Source organism: Miscanthus floridulus, chromosome 1, assembly GCF_019320115.1.
Source record: "Miscanthus floridulus cultivar M001 chromosome 1, ASM1932011v1, whole genome shotgun sequence".
NCBI lineage: Eukaryota > Viridiplantae > Streptophyta > Magnoliopsida > Poales > Poaceae > Miscanthus > Miscanthus floridulus.
Window position 1 is genome coordinate 180,918,720 of NC_089580.1, and position 16,448 is coordinate 180,935,167.

The 16,448-nt window shown below is 49.2% G+C and overlaps 1 protein-coding gene across 1 annotated transcript; it reads right to left on the reverse strand.

Moving 5' to 3' along the window:
* Nucleotides 1-52: 52 nt before the first annotated feature.
* On the reverse strand, nucleotides 53-10,040 carry LOC136550144 (26S proteasome regulatory subunit 6B homolog). The gene is made up of 6 exons (XM_066541635.1): nucleotides 9,454-10,040; nucleotides 5,355-5,585; nucleotides 4,350-4,508; nucleotides 3,885-4,037; nucleotides 1,190-1,273; nucleotides 53-393 (listed from the first exon to the last, which is right to left on the reverse strand). Exons 1-6 carry the CDS (start codon nucleotides 9,952-9,954, stop codon nucleotides 259-261), a joined length of 1,263 nt encoding a protein of 420 aa, XP_066397732.1. The 5' UTR covers nucleotides 9,955-10,040; the 3' UTR covers nucleotides 53-258.
* Nucleotides 10,041-16,448: the final 6,408 nt, after the last annotated feature.

A 16,448-nucleotide genomic window follows, 5' to 3' on the forward strand; every position in this document is an offset into this window, starting at 1 on the left:
AAAAAGGTTAATCTACTTTAAATAATCAAAACTTCCATAACACTCACGTAGCTTCACCAGGTAAAAACATTTGACTCCAAATCTGATGAAGCATATCACCATAAACATTGCGACAGGCAAACTATCCAGAAATTCATTACAGAACACATATCACCATTGAGCAACTTGAACATCGTGATATTGGCAGTTATCCTAAAACTTCATCTTGATGCTAAAAGATATTCGATTGCAAGAAACCAGTTCAACAGTCAGGTTGGCTCATTTGTAGAAATCGAAATCTGTCTCGGGCTTCTTCACATTGGTTCGGTAGCCCTTCTCAAAGTCCTTGGGGAGGATGACATATCGGTTTTTACGGACAGCATGCATGCCAGCTTCTTGACATATAGCACCAATCTGTAAAAGCATAATGCGAGGGGCATTCAGGGTGACAGGAAAAAAAAGATTATCTGATTTTACATCGTCAAATCAATAACTAATGCGAGGAGCATTGAGGGTGACAGGGAAAAAAAGGTTATCTCATTAAACATCATCAAATCAATTATCAATAACTAATGCGATTGGCATAAAAGTATTATCTGATTTACATCACCAAATGCCCTAAGAAAATATATCTACTGCTACTGCAGAGGTAAGGAGGAAAACAATTTACTAATATGTGTTTACATGACTATGGTCTATCATGCTAAGAACAATAAAAGATCTAGGATCATAAGCATTACCATTGTAATGTGGTTTGGCCATCCCCATTAAACAAATCATGTGCATTATTGGATCCAAGGTTTACTGGATATAGATTTCATCAATACTACCTCACTTTTAAATTTTCAAAATGCAAGGTGTACCTTGAAGTGGTGCAGTTAACACCACACTTTGAACACTATTATCTCTTGTATTACAACTCTAATAACCATGAAATTGATATCATATGAAAGTGCTTTTAATATGAATTAAACAATAGTAAAATCGTATGGTACAATCTAAAAAGCTTTGGAATACTGTGTTGCACACACACCTTTAATAAAAATAAGAAAAGGAGGGAGTAGGATATAAGTGTACTAGATACGCAATAGAAATCACAAAAGCACCCAATTACATGTCAAAAACTATGGGGGAAAGTGGCATCGGACGCAATGAATTTCAAGTGTATTTATACTATTAATTTAAAATGTAACAATGAAAAGAGACTCACATCAGCAGCACTGATCTTATCTGGTCTGGAAACATAATCTTCCAAATCAACCTCGTCGCTCAAGTTCATTTTGGCAGTGCAAACCTGAAGATTAGATGAGCTAACTATCAAGTGCGAAAAATAGATGACACGAGAAAATCTAGCGGCCCAGAAAACCAAAACCAAACAGCATGAGTTGACAAACGAATTTGTAAAACGTAAAAGTGGTAAAACAGAATTGTAATAAAGTGGAATTATTTGTAAATCCTAGATAGAGAAACCATAACACAGAAACAAACAAGTAAACTGTTACTTTTTATAGCATGAAGATAATTTAAAGATGGTACATATCTATACATCACAAGTCTTGTTGTTGGTATGACAATCCCACTACATGTATAATTATCACAGATAGAGTAATGAAAAATGCTACATGTACAACCCATAACACAGAAGCCAATAAAGCCTTTCCCAGTGCTAAGTTCTATTGCACTGTTTCCAAGAGTGAGGTGTGGGTGCTAAAATTAAATAAGACCCACAATACACAGTTTCATAGGCCTATTGTATTTAAAAAATGTTGCATGTTTTTTTTAAATGAGATGCTCCCAGTGGAGTTTTGCTCAATTTCCAACAGGCAGGGATGAAACAAACCGCTCCTGGTGGAGTTTCACTCAATTTCCAATGCATTGGAAATGGTGTGCGCTGAGTTTCATCTAGATAAAACTCATATCCTCTCTCATAATTCCCATGCCACGTCAACATTTTTGCTGATGGTCACCTCATTAAATGGGAATGAAACTCCCACTGGAACTGGCCTAACACTGCTCAGAAATTATCCACATGGTCCCACCAAGGAAGCAACTCTATAGCAATCGTATCTAGGACAAACGTAATAGGATGCATGGTTATTTCCATAAATAATTCCGTGTAGAATAAATAGCTATTAACACTAGGCAACTCATACATCTAGATTGCTCAAAGTTGGTCGTGTATCCAAAGGAACTCTTTATTCCTAATTAAACTTAGGGAAAATTGGTTTCATAGCATCCAAAGATCACGACATTCGAAAAATACCATCAAAAGACGTCTGTCACGTAAAATACCACAGAAAGAACGAACTGTTACCTTCAAATAGCATTCTGTCACGGTGGCTGCTGTTGCCGTGAATTCCTCCGTCGAGACACCTTTCTTCCTCAACCCAGCTGCCTGGTTGGGCATGGACACGCTGATAGGCAGCGACACATGCCCTACGTCGCGTGGCTACCTCGCACGGCCCTTGCGCGCCGGGTCCGCACAGCGGCGGCCGCACCTGCCTCATGCCCTCACCTCCGTGGACACTGCAGGAGACCAATGCCCTGTGTGCGATTGTGCGTACGTGCATGGATCATCTATCAATGAGCTCACGGCGCATGCAAGAGCAATCGAGTTTGCGTGCATGCATATAGGAGTACTCGCGATGGCTGGGACCTGGGACGACGGTTGCCTGTGCCTAGTCCACTCGCCTGTGCCTGTGCCTGGACGCCAAGCTCGGAGCCGCCGATCTGCTCTTAGCTCTCACCACCACCGTTCCCCACCTTTGGCACCACCGTGCCGAGCCGTGTGCCCCACCATCTCCGCCAGCATGTTCTCACCGCTGTGCACGATAGCAAACAACTCCGGGCCAGAGCCACGCCATGTCGCCAAAACTGTTGCCGTCCGCCGCCATGGCCGGCTCTCAGTCCGCCGTCGCTGTTCCCATGGGTGTAGACCACCAGCGTCTCGGCCGAGCGTACCACCACGTCCGTCCGGACTTCTTCCGACCACAGCTCACCTGAACTGGGCAAATCCGCTCTGGGACGCTGGATCCTGCCGCCGCCAGGTGCGTTGTTCCAGCTGCTCGCCATGGCCGCCGCGCGGGGGACTCCCGCGGATAGCTCCAATCGAAGGCGCCTCCACCAAGCCAGCTACACTGCCGCGTCCACCACCACCGCGTGCACCTCCTTCGGCCGAAACTCCGCCGGCAGCCCTGCTTCGCAGGCCGCCTCCGTCCTACTCGACGCCGGCCGTAGACGCTTGTTTTTTCCGCATGGTGAGCCGCCCCATCGCTCTTACTCAACCCCGCACAAGCCATGCCCAGAACAGCCCCTCTAGCACCCCCACGCACCTGACGTGTACCCGTGCCGACCTTGTAGTCGTCGGGTTCGCCATTGCTGCATGCCGCCGCCGTCTCCCGTGTTGCATGCCGCGCGGGCACGGGGCCATGCTCCTATGAGCTATATCAGGCCACGCCACTGACATCGATAGGTGCGGCCGGCCACCGCGAAGGCCGCCGACTGGTCAGTCACGGCCGTTGTGCCCTCTCCAGGGCGAATCGGGTTGTGCTTGTACGTCGGCGTGTGTGCTCTGTTTCTCTGAAATAGGGGAACAAATGTGCCTCAACGGAGGAATTCACGGCAAAAGCGGCCACCGTGACGGAATGCTATTTGAAGGTAACAGTCCATTCTTTCGGTGGTATTTTACGTAACGGATGTCTTTCGATGGTATTTTCTGAATGTCGTGATCTTTCGATGCTATGAAACCAATTTTCCCTTAAACTTATGTTATTATCCCTTTGAAGTGCAATATGATATGACCACATGTGAATGAGCAAGAACCAAATAATTACATAGTAATACTATACAAATCAACAAATACTTATAACTCAGCTCTTGTAACATTATCACAAAACATAACTTACTTGAAAAACAAGCCTCTTCTGACGCCGGTCTGGCAGAGGGAACTCAATTTTCCTGTCAAGTCTACCAGGACGCAACAGAGCAGGATCTAGAGTGTCTGCCCGATTAGTTGCCATTATAACCTTCACATTCACTGTTTGATCAAACCCATCCATCTGCAACATAAATAACCACATTACTAACAAGAAATAAAATGAACTAGTAGGAACTATAATCTAGGAAACTGTAGGAATTCCCCAAGTTAGCTTTTAGAGAAAAGAGTTGTTTTCTAAATTCATTTCACATTGTTCTCTTTTCTAATAAAATAGAGGTTCTCAAATTGAATAATATAATGAAAATTGGTTATTTTAACTTGCAAATAACCAGTTCTTCAATGTTTCAGGTCTGTTGCTAAATGTTTTCTAACAAAATAATAAATCTGTTAAGCCCTAAAAGTTCATCCTGGTCTTATAATAGCTAAGCTTTACCTGATTGAGTAGCTCCATAAGAATACGCTGAACTTCTCGGTCAGCACCAGTCTGAGCATCAAAACGAGCAGTGGCTATAGCATCAACCTCATCAATGAAAATGATTGCTGGGGCATTCTCCTTAGCCAAACGGAACACATCACGCACCATTCTAGGGCCCTACAAAGGAGTACAAAGACCATAACGCGCCAAGAATAGGACTGACAAATATTGAACAGCCGAAAAGAACAAATTGCAAATTTTTACGTCGACGACAAGTATCTATGAGTGACCACTAATCATACAAAAAAAAATAAGGCATGCATAATGCTTGTACTAGTCAAACATGATACAGGAAAAATAATAAAATATTACTCCCTTTGTTCCAAATTGTAAGTCATTCTGGCTTTTCTAGATACATAGCTTTTGCTAGGCATCTAGATATACACTAGTTTAAGTTGTGTATCTATAAAGGCCAGAACAACTTATAATTTGGAACAGGGAAGTACCAGTTACCTTGGTTACATTATATGGAGTACCCAATATAGATTGGGTTAAGGAGATAGCTTTATGGACTATCACAGATACAGTTCCAATGCTAGCATGAAACCAGAATGCAACAATTTTGACACAGATGAAGAGCCCATTCAATAGCTCTATGGACCATCACAGATACTGTTTCAAAGCTAGCATGAAACCAGAATCCAATAATTTTGACACAGCTTAGAGCACATTCAAGCTTGTACTGGACAACTTAGAGAATCTATGAACACCTTTCTACTTGATGTTTTTACTTCAGTATAGAGGATGCATATAGATACCCATCAGTTTCTCCCCAACCTTTTTCAAAAAAGCAATGACAGCAGTATCTACACTACCAGAAGAACTGAGCAACTATATTTTATTATCCAAAAAGCATGAGTGGGCATAAATTAACTCATTAACCTCATAACATGCATCAATTCACTACATTTTATATCCAAACCAAAGGAATTCATATTGGGATTGTAATAGCTCCCAAATTACCTCACCCAAGTACTTCTGTACAAACTCCGAACCGACGACTCTGATAAAAGCAGCAGTGGTGTGATGTGCAACTGCTTTGGCAAGCATGGTCTTGCCAGTACCCGGAGGGCCATACAGAAGCACACCTCTTGGAGGATCAATACCAATCTGCTTGTACAACTCATGATGAGTCAAGGGTAACTCAACCGCCTCCCGTATTTCTTGCTTTTGGATGTCGCATCCTCCAATATCCTGCAAACCATAAGAAACCAATAAATTGTAATGCACTGAAATTAAATGCATAGATATACTTCAAGAAATTAGAGCCAATTCCTTACAAGCCACTAGCAAAGTTCCAAATTACGTCTTGACCGCTGAAAAAGTTCATGTCATTTCTGCCATCATTTCATTTTTTTTTCACACCCTTCTATGCCGCTGTTGTCTTGTCTGTTAGTTGAAGATGCCGTTACGACACACGTGGATGTCAGTTTTTTTTAAATGCCCATTTTAACCCCAGCAATGACTGGAGGCCTAGAGTCTGTTTCATCTTCACTCATTCTCTCATCTTCCCCACTCCCCCTCTGCTCCCATCAATCTGCCATCCTACCAGCTCCGCCTGCGGAGCGTCTGCTCTAGAGTTTTGAGATGGAGATCCGCTTGAGAAGAGTGAGGGAGGCGTCAGGGCCGGGGAGCAGCTCAGGGGTCGCCCTGCTCGATTCGCGCACTTGACAAGCCACATAAGGGACAGACAAGGTCACTATGCCGCATGGCCACGTCATGCAGCACAGCGTTGAGTTCTTCAACACTGGGGACTGCTACAGCAGCGGCATCTACAACTTGCTTCTCCTGTTCATGTGGCCGTTCATGTTGACGATGAATCACTAGTCTTATCAAATCTTGCTTCTCCTGTTCTCTGGTTCTTACCACTGCCAATGTTGCAATGATCCCAAACATCCATGGCCACATTCATTTGAGGGTAAAATGGACATTTCGTCCTTTCGTTAGGACCGTTACACTAGAGCATGACAACAATGGCATAGAAGGGTCAAGGGTGCAAAAAAATGAAATGATGGCACAGAAGACATGAATTTTTTCAGTGGTCAAGACGGAATTCAAAACTTTTCTAGTGGCTTGTAAGGAATTGACTCAAGAAATTAGGAGACACGTTTCACTTCAGATGCCAAAACAAAACCGCAAAGAGCCATATTTTGTTTCCTATTCAAAGAAATTCTTAAAACAATTGAAGCACAGATCCAACGTTAGTGCGGCACATATACTTAAAACCCACTGAACCTACAAAAAAGAAGAAATCAATATGGTTTCCATTGCAGCAGAACCGTGATATTTTACATGAAAATTGAACCAGTTTCTGCACAAATTTCCACCATTTTCCAAAACTCATCTATTGAGGTCGTAATAAAACCTGCTAGTATCTACAAATTGGCACAGAACCAAGTGAAACCATCCCCATTTTGTTGTTTGAGGGCATGCTCGAAAACTTGTTTTCTGTGGTCCTCCAGGTTGATTGATTTGATGTCGTTTAAAACTTTAGTGATTCTTCCGTCCAGTCTTTTTTACTTCCCACAATGCCCTTGCACATCTCTGTCTCGTCTGGGACAAGACTCATGACCCTTGCTTATACAAGTCAGAATCGCGTGTGTTGGTGCGTCCAGTGATGGTAGGGAGTCCAATTCTAATACATATTGATGACTCGACCATTATATAAAGAGTTAAATACACTGACGGCCCTTAAACTTGTGGCTCTGTGCCACTTAGGTCCACGAACTCTCAAAATCGAAATTCGTCTCCGTAACCTGTTAAGTTGTGCATGGCAGGTCCATACCCCTTGGGAGCATGGTGACTAGGTTAAAAATTTTATAAAAAACACCCTGCCATGGTCATCTTCTGCCTTAGCACTCCTTCCCCGTCGTGCTCAACATGCTGGCCAACGTCCCGCACGCCACGCGGCTACTGCTCCCGGGGAAGGTGCGCATTCTCACCCCGCCGGCGCGCCGCCGCTAGCCGCCGTGCTGCACCGCACCGAGTCCATCGGCTTCGAGGTCACCCACGGGTACGGGCTGACCGAGACGGCGATGCTGATGGTGCGCTGCGCGTGGAAGAGGGAGTGGAACAAGCTGCCCACGTTGGAGCGCGCACGGATCAAGGCGAGGCAGGGCGTGCGCACGCCCGGCATGGCCGAGGTCAACATCGTCGACGGCGAGACCGGCCGCAGCGTGCCCCGCGACGGATCCGCGATGGGCGAGATCGTGCTCCGCGGCGGGTTGTGTCATGCTCGGCTACCTCAACGACGAGAAGGCCACTAGGGCATGATCATCAGCGGCGGGGAGAACATCAGCAGAGTCGAGGTGGGGTCCGTGCTCTACGACTACCAAACGGTGAACGAGGCGGGCGGTGGTGGCGAGGCCGGACGAGTTCTGGGGCGAGACGCCGTGCGTGTTCGTGAGACTCAAAGAGGAGGGGTTGGGGTCGAGGTCCGTGCCAAAGACCTCCACCGGGAAGATCCAGAAGTACGTGCTCCGGAACCTTGCCAAGGAGATGGGGCCAACCCGCAAGGGCGCCAGCAGCAGCAGCAGGTTGTAGTGCTAGTCCTGTGCTGTCGTCTTGCTTGGCATGGACATGCCGACATGGACATGTGCTCTGCTCTGCTGCAGCCTTGCCGTTGCAGCATGGCGTTGGCAGACATTCATTTTCTTGAGATCATCAGCAAGCACTCTTACTGATCCTTGGAAAGGATTTCTGATAGTGATACCACTGGTTCCCGGCATGGTGACGCTTGTGGTGTTTGACGCGGAGGTGCTGAACCAGGAGGAGCGCATCCCGTTGCAGACTTGCAGTTCTTGTGGCCCGCCGAGGAGTGGACTTCGTGGTCGACCTCAATGTGAGCTTGTCCGTCGCGAGGGGCTCCAGTGCGGCGGAGGCGTCCATCCAACCAATCAGTCAAGCACAGCGGGCCGACCGCGCGCACGCCAAAAGCCCATGTCCACGAGCGTGGCCTCCAAGTACCTCTCCCTCGAGGCGGCGGAACAAGTTGAGCACGAACCCGGAGCCATCGAGGTTTCCAGAGGTAGTTCCGCCAGAGGCCCTCGGAGACGTCGAAGAGGTAGTTCCGCCGGAGGGCGGAGGCCTCCAGCAGCTGCGTCTAGCCGCAGAAGAAGTCAGAGAGCAGGCGAAGGCAACGATGAGCGCCAAGGGCAGGTGCTTGGTGCTCTCGACGCCCGTGGGCAGGGCATGGTGGGAGGGGAACGAGAGCGTGAGCACGCGAACGGCGTCGGTGGGAGTGTGCAGACAGGAGCTGTGGCGGGCGTGGCGACGATGGTCAGGCTGAAGCCGGTGAGGTCGAGGAGCGTGAGCATGTGGACTGCGATTGTATGTGCCCGCGCGCGTGCGGCGGGCTTGCCTCCTGTACCTCGCCGTCGCTGCCATAGTGCCAACTCTTCAAGGATGGCCATCATGGCGTTCACGTCGTACTCGTACAGCGTATCCCAAGGGGTGGGGAAGGAGTGCTAAGGTAGAAGTTGACCATGGCAGGGTGTTTTTTATAAAAAATTTTATCCTAGTCACCATGCTCCCAAAGGGTATGGACCTGCCATGCACAGCTTAACAAGTTTAGGGAGGCGAATTTCGATTTTGAGAGTTCGTGGACCTAAGTGGCACAGAGCCACAAGTTTAAGGACCGCCAGTGTATTTAACTCTTATATAAATATACGAGCCACAAGTCATTCAGGTGTGCGCAATAACATGTGTGTTCCATTGCATCACATGGACACCGTTTGCTAGTAACGATAATAGGAAAAGATGCAGCCTTTTGTAAATTCTCAAAATTAGATTTTGCCTATTTGTATACCGTAACAAGGAAGACGCCCACTGCAATCAATAACATCGACAGATATGTGGAGCCTGACCAATGAAGAAGCAGAACTCTACTGCAAATGGAAACATAGAAAGATCTAGGGCCCAACCTGACGGATATATAAACTAATAAGCACATATGATTCGGGATAACAATGTAACGACCAAGTTATTTTTATCATCAAATCCATAATAAGTCAAATTAACCAAGGGCTTCATGCGGATCCGGCAAATTCAAGGATAAACTTACGTTATAGGTGACGTTGGGCTTCTCCGACGATCCCAGCAAGGAGATGCTGGAGTCGGCCTCAGGCGGCAGCACGTCGACTAGAGCGTTGGAGTGACGATGCAAGGCGACGGACGCTGACGGCTTGAGCAGCTCGCGGTTGATGGTGCTGAGGATCCGCACGTAGTAGTTGCTGCCCGTGGTAGAGCCCACGATGCCGTTGTTGCCGTCGACCATCTCCATAAACTGGCCGATGACGAGCGGTACGGACTGGATCCGCTTGACCTCCTCCTGCGCACGGAGGAGTTCGCGCTTGAGGTTCTTCTGCTCGTCCTTAACGTACTCCTCCTGGATCTCGACGAACTCCATGTGGCGCTGGAGCGACTTGAGGCGGCCATAGAGGTCGTCGTCGTCCTCGACGGACGCCGCGACGGCGGCGGAGGCCGTGGAGGAGGCCGGGTAGGACGGAGGGGGCGCCATCGGAGTGGCCACCGGAGGGGCTGGGCCGGTGGTGGCGGCCGACATCGAGAAGGGCGAAGGTTAGGGTTTCGACTTGGTGGCTTCGACTTTGGGGATCGGGGAGGAGCTCGATTTGAAGGCTAAGAGCATGAGTACTCCAAAATTTGTTTCATGCTGTTTGAAAAAGTTACTTAACCCCCAACCTATCAACCATGGTCTACTTCATCTCCAAACTATAAAACCGTCTATTTTACCCCATGAACTTTTTAAAACCGTCTATTTTACCCCCTGAACTTTGGTTTTGCTACAGTGATGGTGGTTTTATCTTTTTCTTTTTATTTATTTTCGCTGAATCTTTGAAAAATCATAGTAAATCATAGAAAAATCATAAAATGGAAAATCCAATTTTTGTTGGACTCCACATGAGTAGATCTACATAGTTAACATATAATGTGGTATGCTTTAGTACAAAGGTTTTGTTGTACCTTTAGATTAATTGAAAAATCTAATTTTGTCTGTAATTAATTGGAATTTATCTATAACTAAGTTATACATGGTCCAATGAGTACGAAATTTTTACTATAGTTCAAGCATACAATAATTAGCCTACTATAAAAATTTCACCATAATTGGACCACAGAAGCTGCAGCTATGAATTATTTCAATTAATTACAGACAAAATTGAATTTTCCAATTAATCTAAAACTACAGCAAAAATTTTGTACTAAAGCATATCATATTATATGTTCATTGTGTAGATCTACTCATGTGGAGTCCAACAAAATTAGATTTTCCATTTTATAATTTTTTCTGTGATTTATTATGATTTTTTAAAGATTCACCAGAAATAAATAAAAAAGAAAAAGACAAAACAACCATCACTGTAGCAAAACCACCGTTACTGTAGCAAAACCATCGTCGAAAACCGCCCGAGGAGGTAAAATAGACGGTTTTATAGTTTGGGGTGAAGTAGACCATGGTTGATAGGTGGGGGGTTAAGTAGACTTTTTCCCATGCTGTTTTGTCAACTCCCAAAGAAGTATGGAAAGAAAAAAAAAGATCATCTCTAAGAGTATCTCAAATTTAACTTTCAAAATATCAAAATTATGGTCCCACACACTTTTTTCTTCCATTTTTTTGGCGCCACGTCGCGATCCCTCGACACAATTAGGTCGCCACCGCCTCCATTGACCGTCCTACCGACCTCTAGCTTGCAGGAACCGACGACAGCCAGACACGACCGGCTACCTGGTGCCTCCCAGTCAACCGTCGGGACCTCTTAGACCATGTTCACTTCTCTTATAATCCGTCTTTTTCAGCTTGTTTTTTTCAGACGGAACAGTGTTTTTCTCTCGCAACAAATCAGCCGGAACAGTGTTTTGGTTTGTTTTTTTAGCGAAACGAACGAGGCCTTAGCCGACAGGCAGACACTGCAGGCCGACCATCCTTGCCCACCCACTTACGGTTCTGGCTTATTACTCGATGAACTTTGTGAAAAGATCAAGATGCCCAAGAGAGGGTGAATTAGGCTAATTCTAAAATTATTTATAATAATTAAACCCTACACTTAGCACACTTCACCCCTTATGCCTAGAATGTGTTCCTATTATTCTACCGTACAAAAGTTTTGTATCCTAGGTTCCAATCCTACTCAAGCATAGCAATTATAAGAATATAAAGACAAAAATTGAATTGCTCAAATGTAAATGTTTAAAGTAAAGAGAGGAGAAAGAACGCGGCGATGTTTTGCCGAGGTATCGGAGAGTCATCACTCCCCACTTGTCCTCGTTGGAGCACCCGCGCAAGGGTGTAGCTCCCCCTTGATCCGCGCAAGGATCAAGTGCTCTCTACGGGCTGATTCTTTGACACCCCGTTGCGGTGAATCGCCCACAACCATTTACAACTTGAGTTGGGTCATCCACAAGTTCTGCTGGATGATCACCAAACTCCCGATCACCACCAAGCTGTCTAGGTGATGGCGATCACTAAGAGTAACAAACACGAACTCTCATTTGACCACAACAAGCCTAATGAGAAGGGTGGATGCACACTTGCTACTCTCCTTGCACTAATGAGGTCTTAATCTTGGATTCTCAAATCTTAATCACTTCACTAGGCTCTTGCTCTCCTTTGCACTCTCAAGGGTGTTTCTTAGCTAAATAAATGAGTAAGAGATCTTCCTTGGATGAATAGAGGAAGTATTTATACCCCCTCATTCAAAACGGACAGTTAGGAGGTTGAGTCAGCACTCTGCGGGGTGACCAGACGCTCCGCTCATGGTGATCGGACGCTCCGGTTAGTTATCCCCGCCAAAGAGCCGTTAAGTTGTGACCGGACTCTGACCTGCGTCTGGTCATGAAAACTGCTCTCTGGAACATTACTGATATTGACCAGACGCTGGTGCCCAGAGTCCGGTCATTTCGCTGTTCAGTGTCCGAACAGTTACCGGATCCTGACCAGCTGAAAGGGTCGAGATGACGACTAGAGGGGGGTGAATAGTCCTTTTTAAAATTAATCACGTTGACTAACCGAAATAAGTGCGGAATTAAAACTATCGGTCTAGCCTAGACTACACCCCACTATCTATATTCTCTAGCACCTTCCAAAGATACTAACTGAGCAACAAAGGTGCTGGGCTAGCTAGAGCTCTCCTAACCAATTCTAGGAGCAAGGTCACACAAACCTATACCACTAGTACTTTAAGCAACAAGGGAGCTCCTACACATGCTAGTAAGCAAAAACATAAAGCCACCTAATGCTCACTAGTAATGCTCAATAACAAGGCAACCAATACTAAATTAGATAGCGTAATTACTTAGCTGCACAAACTAAGCAATATGACTAACAAAGTTACACAAACCAAATTAACCACACAAGGGAGCTACTTCTATGCTACACAAGCAAGAAGGTAACTAGTAAGCTACACAAGCTAACTAATTATAAAAGCAACAACATAAGCTCAATGTATATTAAAGTAATCGCAAGCTTGTATAACGGGGATGCAAACCAACGGGAAGAATAAGGTTGACACGATGATTTTTCTCCTGAGGTTACGTGTTTGCCAATACGCTAGTCCCCATTGTGTCGACCGCTCACTTGGTGGTTCGGCGGTTAATTAGTATCACCCACCAAGCTCGTACATCAGGCACCGCAAGAACCTACCCTAGAAGTGAGGGTAGCTCAATGACACGCTTTACTAAAGTTGCTCTTCGCGGCTCCCGCGGAGCGAGCACAATGCCCCTCACAAAGTACTTCTCCGGAGCGCCGCACAAGCTTCTCGCGGGCTTCGACGGAGACCACCACCAAGCCGTCTAGGAGGTGGCAACCTCTAAGAGTAACAAGCACCACCGGCTTGCAACTCGGTCACCTAGTACCACTCGATGCAACCTCACGATGCAATCGCACTAGAATCGCTCTGTCGGGTACCTTGGAATGGGGTACCCCAAGCAAAACATCAAATGGGTTGCCCAAGTCCCATCTAAAAAATAATAAAAGCAAAAAGGTAAGTCGTGGGCCCCTCCCCGTCGCGATCAGGCCCACTGGGTCCTCCTCCTCCTCGCCTCGAGCCCCAAGAAGGAGGTCTCGGCATCCTGGCGAGGCTCCCCAGGGAAGGCCTCGGCAGGGAACGCCGTCTCCGCCTCACCCGAGGCTCTCCACAGAAGGCCTCGGCAGAAGGCGCGTTCTCCGTATCGCGCGAGGCCTTCCGCGCGAGGCCTCGGCAAGGAGCCTAATCTCCGTCTCGCTCGAGGCCGCGTTCTCCGTATCGCGCGAGGCCTCTCGCATGAGGCCTCGGCAAGGAGCATTCTCCGTGTCGCTCGAGGCCAGCTCGTCCGCGGTCCCTCGCCCCACGCCTCGGCCGACCCTCCCGACAGCGCGTCACGTCTCATTAATACTTTCAACCACTCCCGCAATCTTAGCCGGACAGCGGCTCAACGTCACAGAATGGCCGACGCGACCCGAAGTCGCATCAGCGCCATACCGACCAGGACAGGGCACGGCGGGGATTACCGGCCACTATGTCCCAACACTATGCCCACGATCAGCGCCTGGCACAGGGTATGACGGGGGTTACCGGCCACTGTGCCCACGACCCACCGCCCGCTCGAGGCCTTAGCACTGTACACCAGGGCCTCGACAGTCTCGGGGTTCGTGCCTGCCGAGACCCCCCACCGCAGTACAAGCCTCGGCACCGACCAGGCCTCAGCCTCGCGCACAATCTGTCCACCGTGGCTTGCACGTTCGCCGCCACGTCTGCTCCGAGACATTCCCGGGGCTCCCACGACGCACAGGATCTGATGAGACGACCACGCCGCCCAGTATTCCAACGATGGACCACTCCGATGACCACGCCGCCACAGGAACAGGCCACAGGGCGCGGACATGCCGCCCCTGTCGGCACGACGCCGCATAGTAATACATGTACTACCCTTGTCCTCCCTTCAACTATAAAAGGAGGGGACTTGGGCCACTCAGGGGGGGAGAAAAGAGAGGGGATAACACACACACACGCACACATTCCAGCCGCTTGAGAGCAACGTCTCAAACGGTCCACATGACACCCTGCCGAGACCTGGGACTAGTTCCCTCTCTCCCTTAGCTTGTAACCCCCTACTACGAGCACTTCGGTGCAAGGAATACAAGTTCGATCTCTCAGACTAGACGTAGGGCACCGATTGCCTGAACCAGTATAAACCTTGTGTCTCTTTGCATCACCATCCGGTTCGGGATCACGTAGAACAAATTCACTAGTCGGTTGAGAACCCCCCAAGCCGAAACACCGACAGTTGGCACGCCAGGTAGGGGAACTGTGTGTCGATTTCATCATCCCAGCAGGTTTCGGATGGCAGACCCCGCACGACCATTGCGTCTCGGCACCGTAGTTTGGTTCGGGAGGAGTTCATGTCTCTAGGGCATGAGTACGACATGGTACTCCTCACTCCTCGAGCCCCACCGTCCGACGATGAAGTTACGCACCGGTAGCCCAGGCGCAGGCGGCGCCCGGGCGGCCGCTCTCGCCGCGCTCGCCAGGCACGATGCGAGCAAGGCCACCCCGATGCTACGCAAACCCAGGGCGGCACGCCACTCCCCGCCGATACCCTACGACCAGCTGTTGGTATAGGGTCCCTGGCTGGGGACCTGTCTGGCCTGAGCTTGGACAAAGGGAAAACACCGGTGGCTTGCGATGGTGCCCAGTCGTCAAGCTCCACTCCACCACTCCCTGGAGAACTGACCCCGGCAGAGCAGAATCTGGCGACGGCACCATCCCCATACCCCTTTGGGTTGAGAAATGCCGCTGTTTCTTACGCCTACACCTACGCTGCCGCTCGTGAGGATCCCTCAGAGCACTGCCAGTGCTTCGGTCTCGACCTAAGCACCCACGCCGACTCCTCGGAGGAGGACGAGGCATGGCCTAGAGTGGATTTCTCCGGGCTCCATGACCCTGGGATTTTGCGCCAGTTCTTGGCCGCAAGCGACTACTGCTTCGGTTACTCCGACTCCGACGATGAAGGCACTTACGACCCCACTCGCGAGTGTTTCCACGTCGGGCTCGGGATGCCGAGGGCAGGCGAAGAGGATGAGGGGGCAGGTAGCTGCTCCCCACTCCGTCCAGGGGCGGGCGCCGTCACGCCCCCACGCAATGTCCTGCCTGCCGCACGAAATGAGAACGTCGCTCTTGCACGACCTCAGCGCCCAGACCTAGAGCAGCTCCGTGAGCTCTAGGCCAAGGTCGAGCAAGACCAACTCCTTCTGTAGCAGCTTCGAGACTCTCTCGAACAGGAACAGCGAGGCCGCGGCGAAGGCGGGGGAGCCCGACAAAGAGCCCGCGATGTGCATCACCGCATCCATGACGATGAAGGGAGCGAGCAACCCCTAGTCTTCAATTGTGCCAGCCAGAACATCGCGGCTGCGGCAATGCTGGTCTGCGCAATGCCCGAGCCTTCTACCACGGAGGGGCGGCGGGTCCGCGGCGAGCTCCGCGATCTCCTAGAGACCGCTGTGGTTCAGCAGGCCGAGAGTTCCGCCTCCCGATGGCGCGGGGGCGCCTTGAACCTTCTCACGGCACCGCCTCGGCAGGATAGGGAAGCCCCAGCTCGTCCCGAGCCCGACCGAGCGCCAATGGCCCACAGGGTCCCCGTGCTTCTGGACCGCCTCGGCAATCGACGCGAGGTGCAGGGAGACCATGAGGTGGTCAGCAGGCGACGACGCCACGACAACGGGGGGCCCGCTCGGGGCTACCACCCACACTGAGGCGGTCGCTACGATAGCGGTGAGGACCATAGTCCTTCCCCTGAGCCGCTAGGCCCTTGGGTCTTCAGCAGGGCCATCCGCGCTGCTCCCTTCCCCGCCCAGTTCCGACAGCCGGCCAATCTCGTGAAGTACAGCGGCGAGACCAACCCGGAACTCTGGCTCGCCAATTACCGCCTGGCCTGCCAGCTAGGTGGCGCGGACGATGACCTGCTCATCATCCACAGTCTCCCTTTGCTCTTGTCGGACTCGGCACGAGCCTGGCTCGAGCATCTCCCTCCCTCGCAAATCCATGACTGGCGCGACTTGGTTAG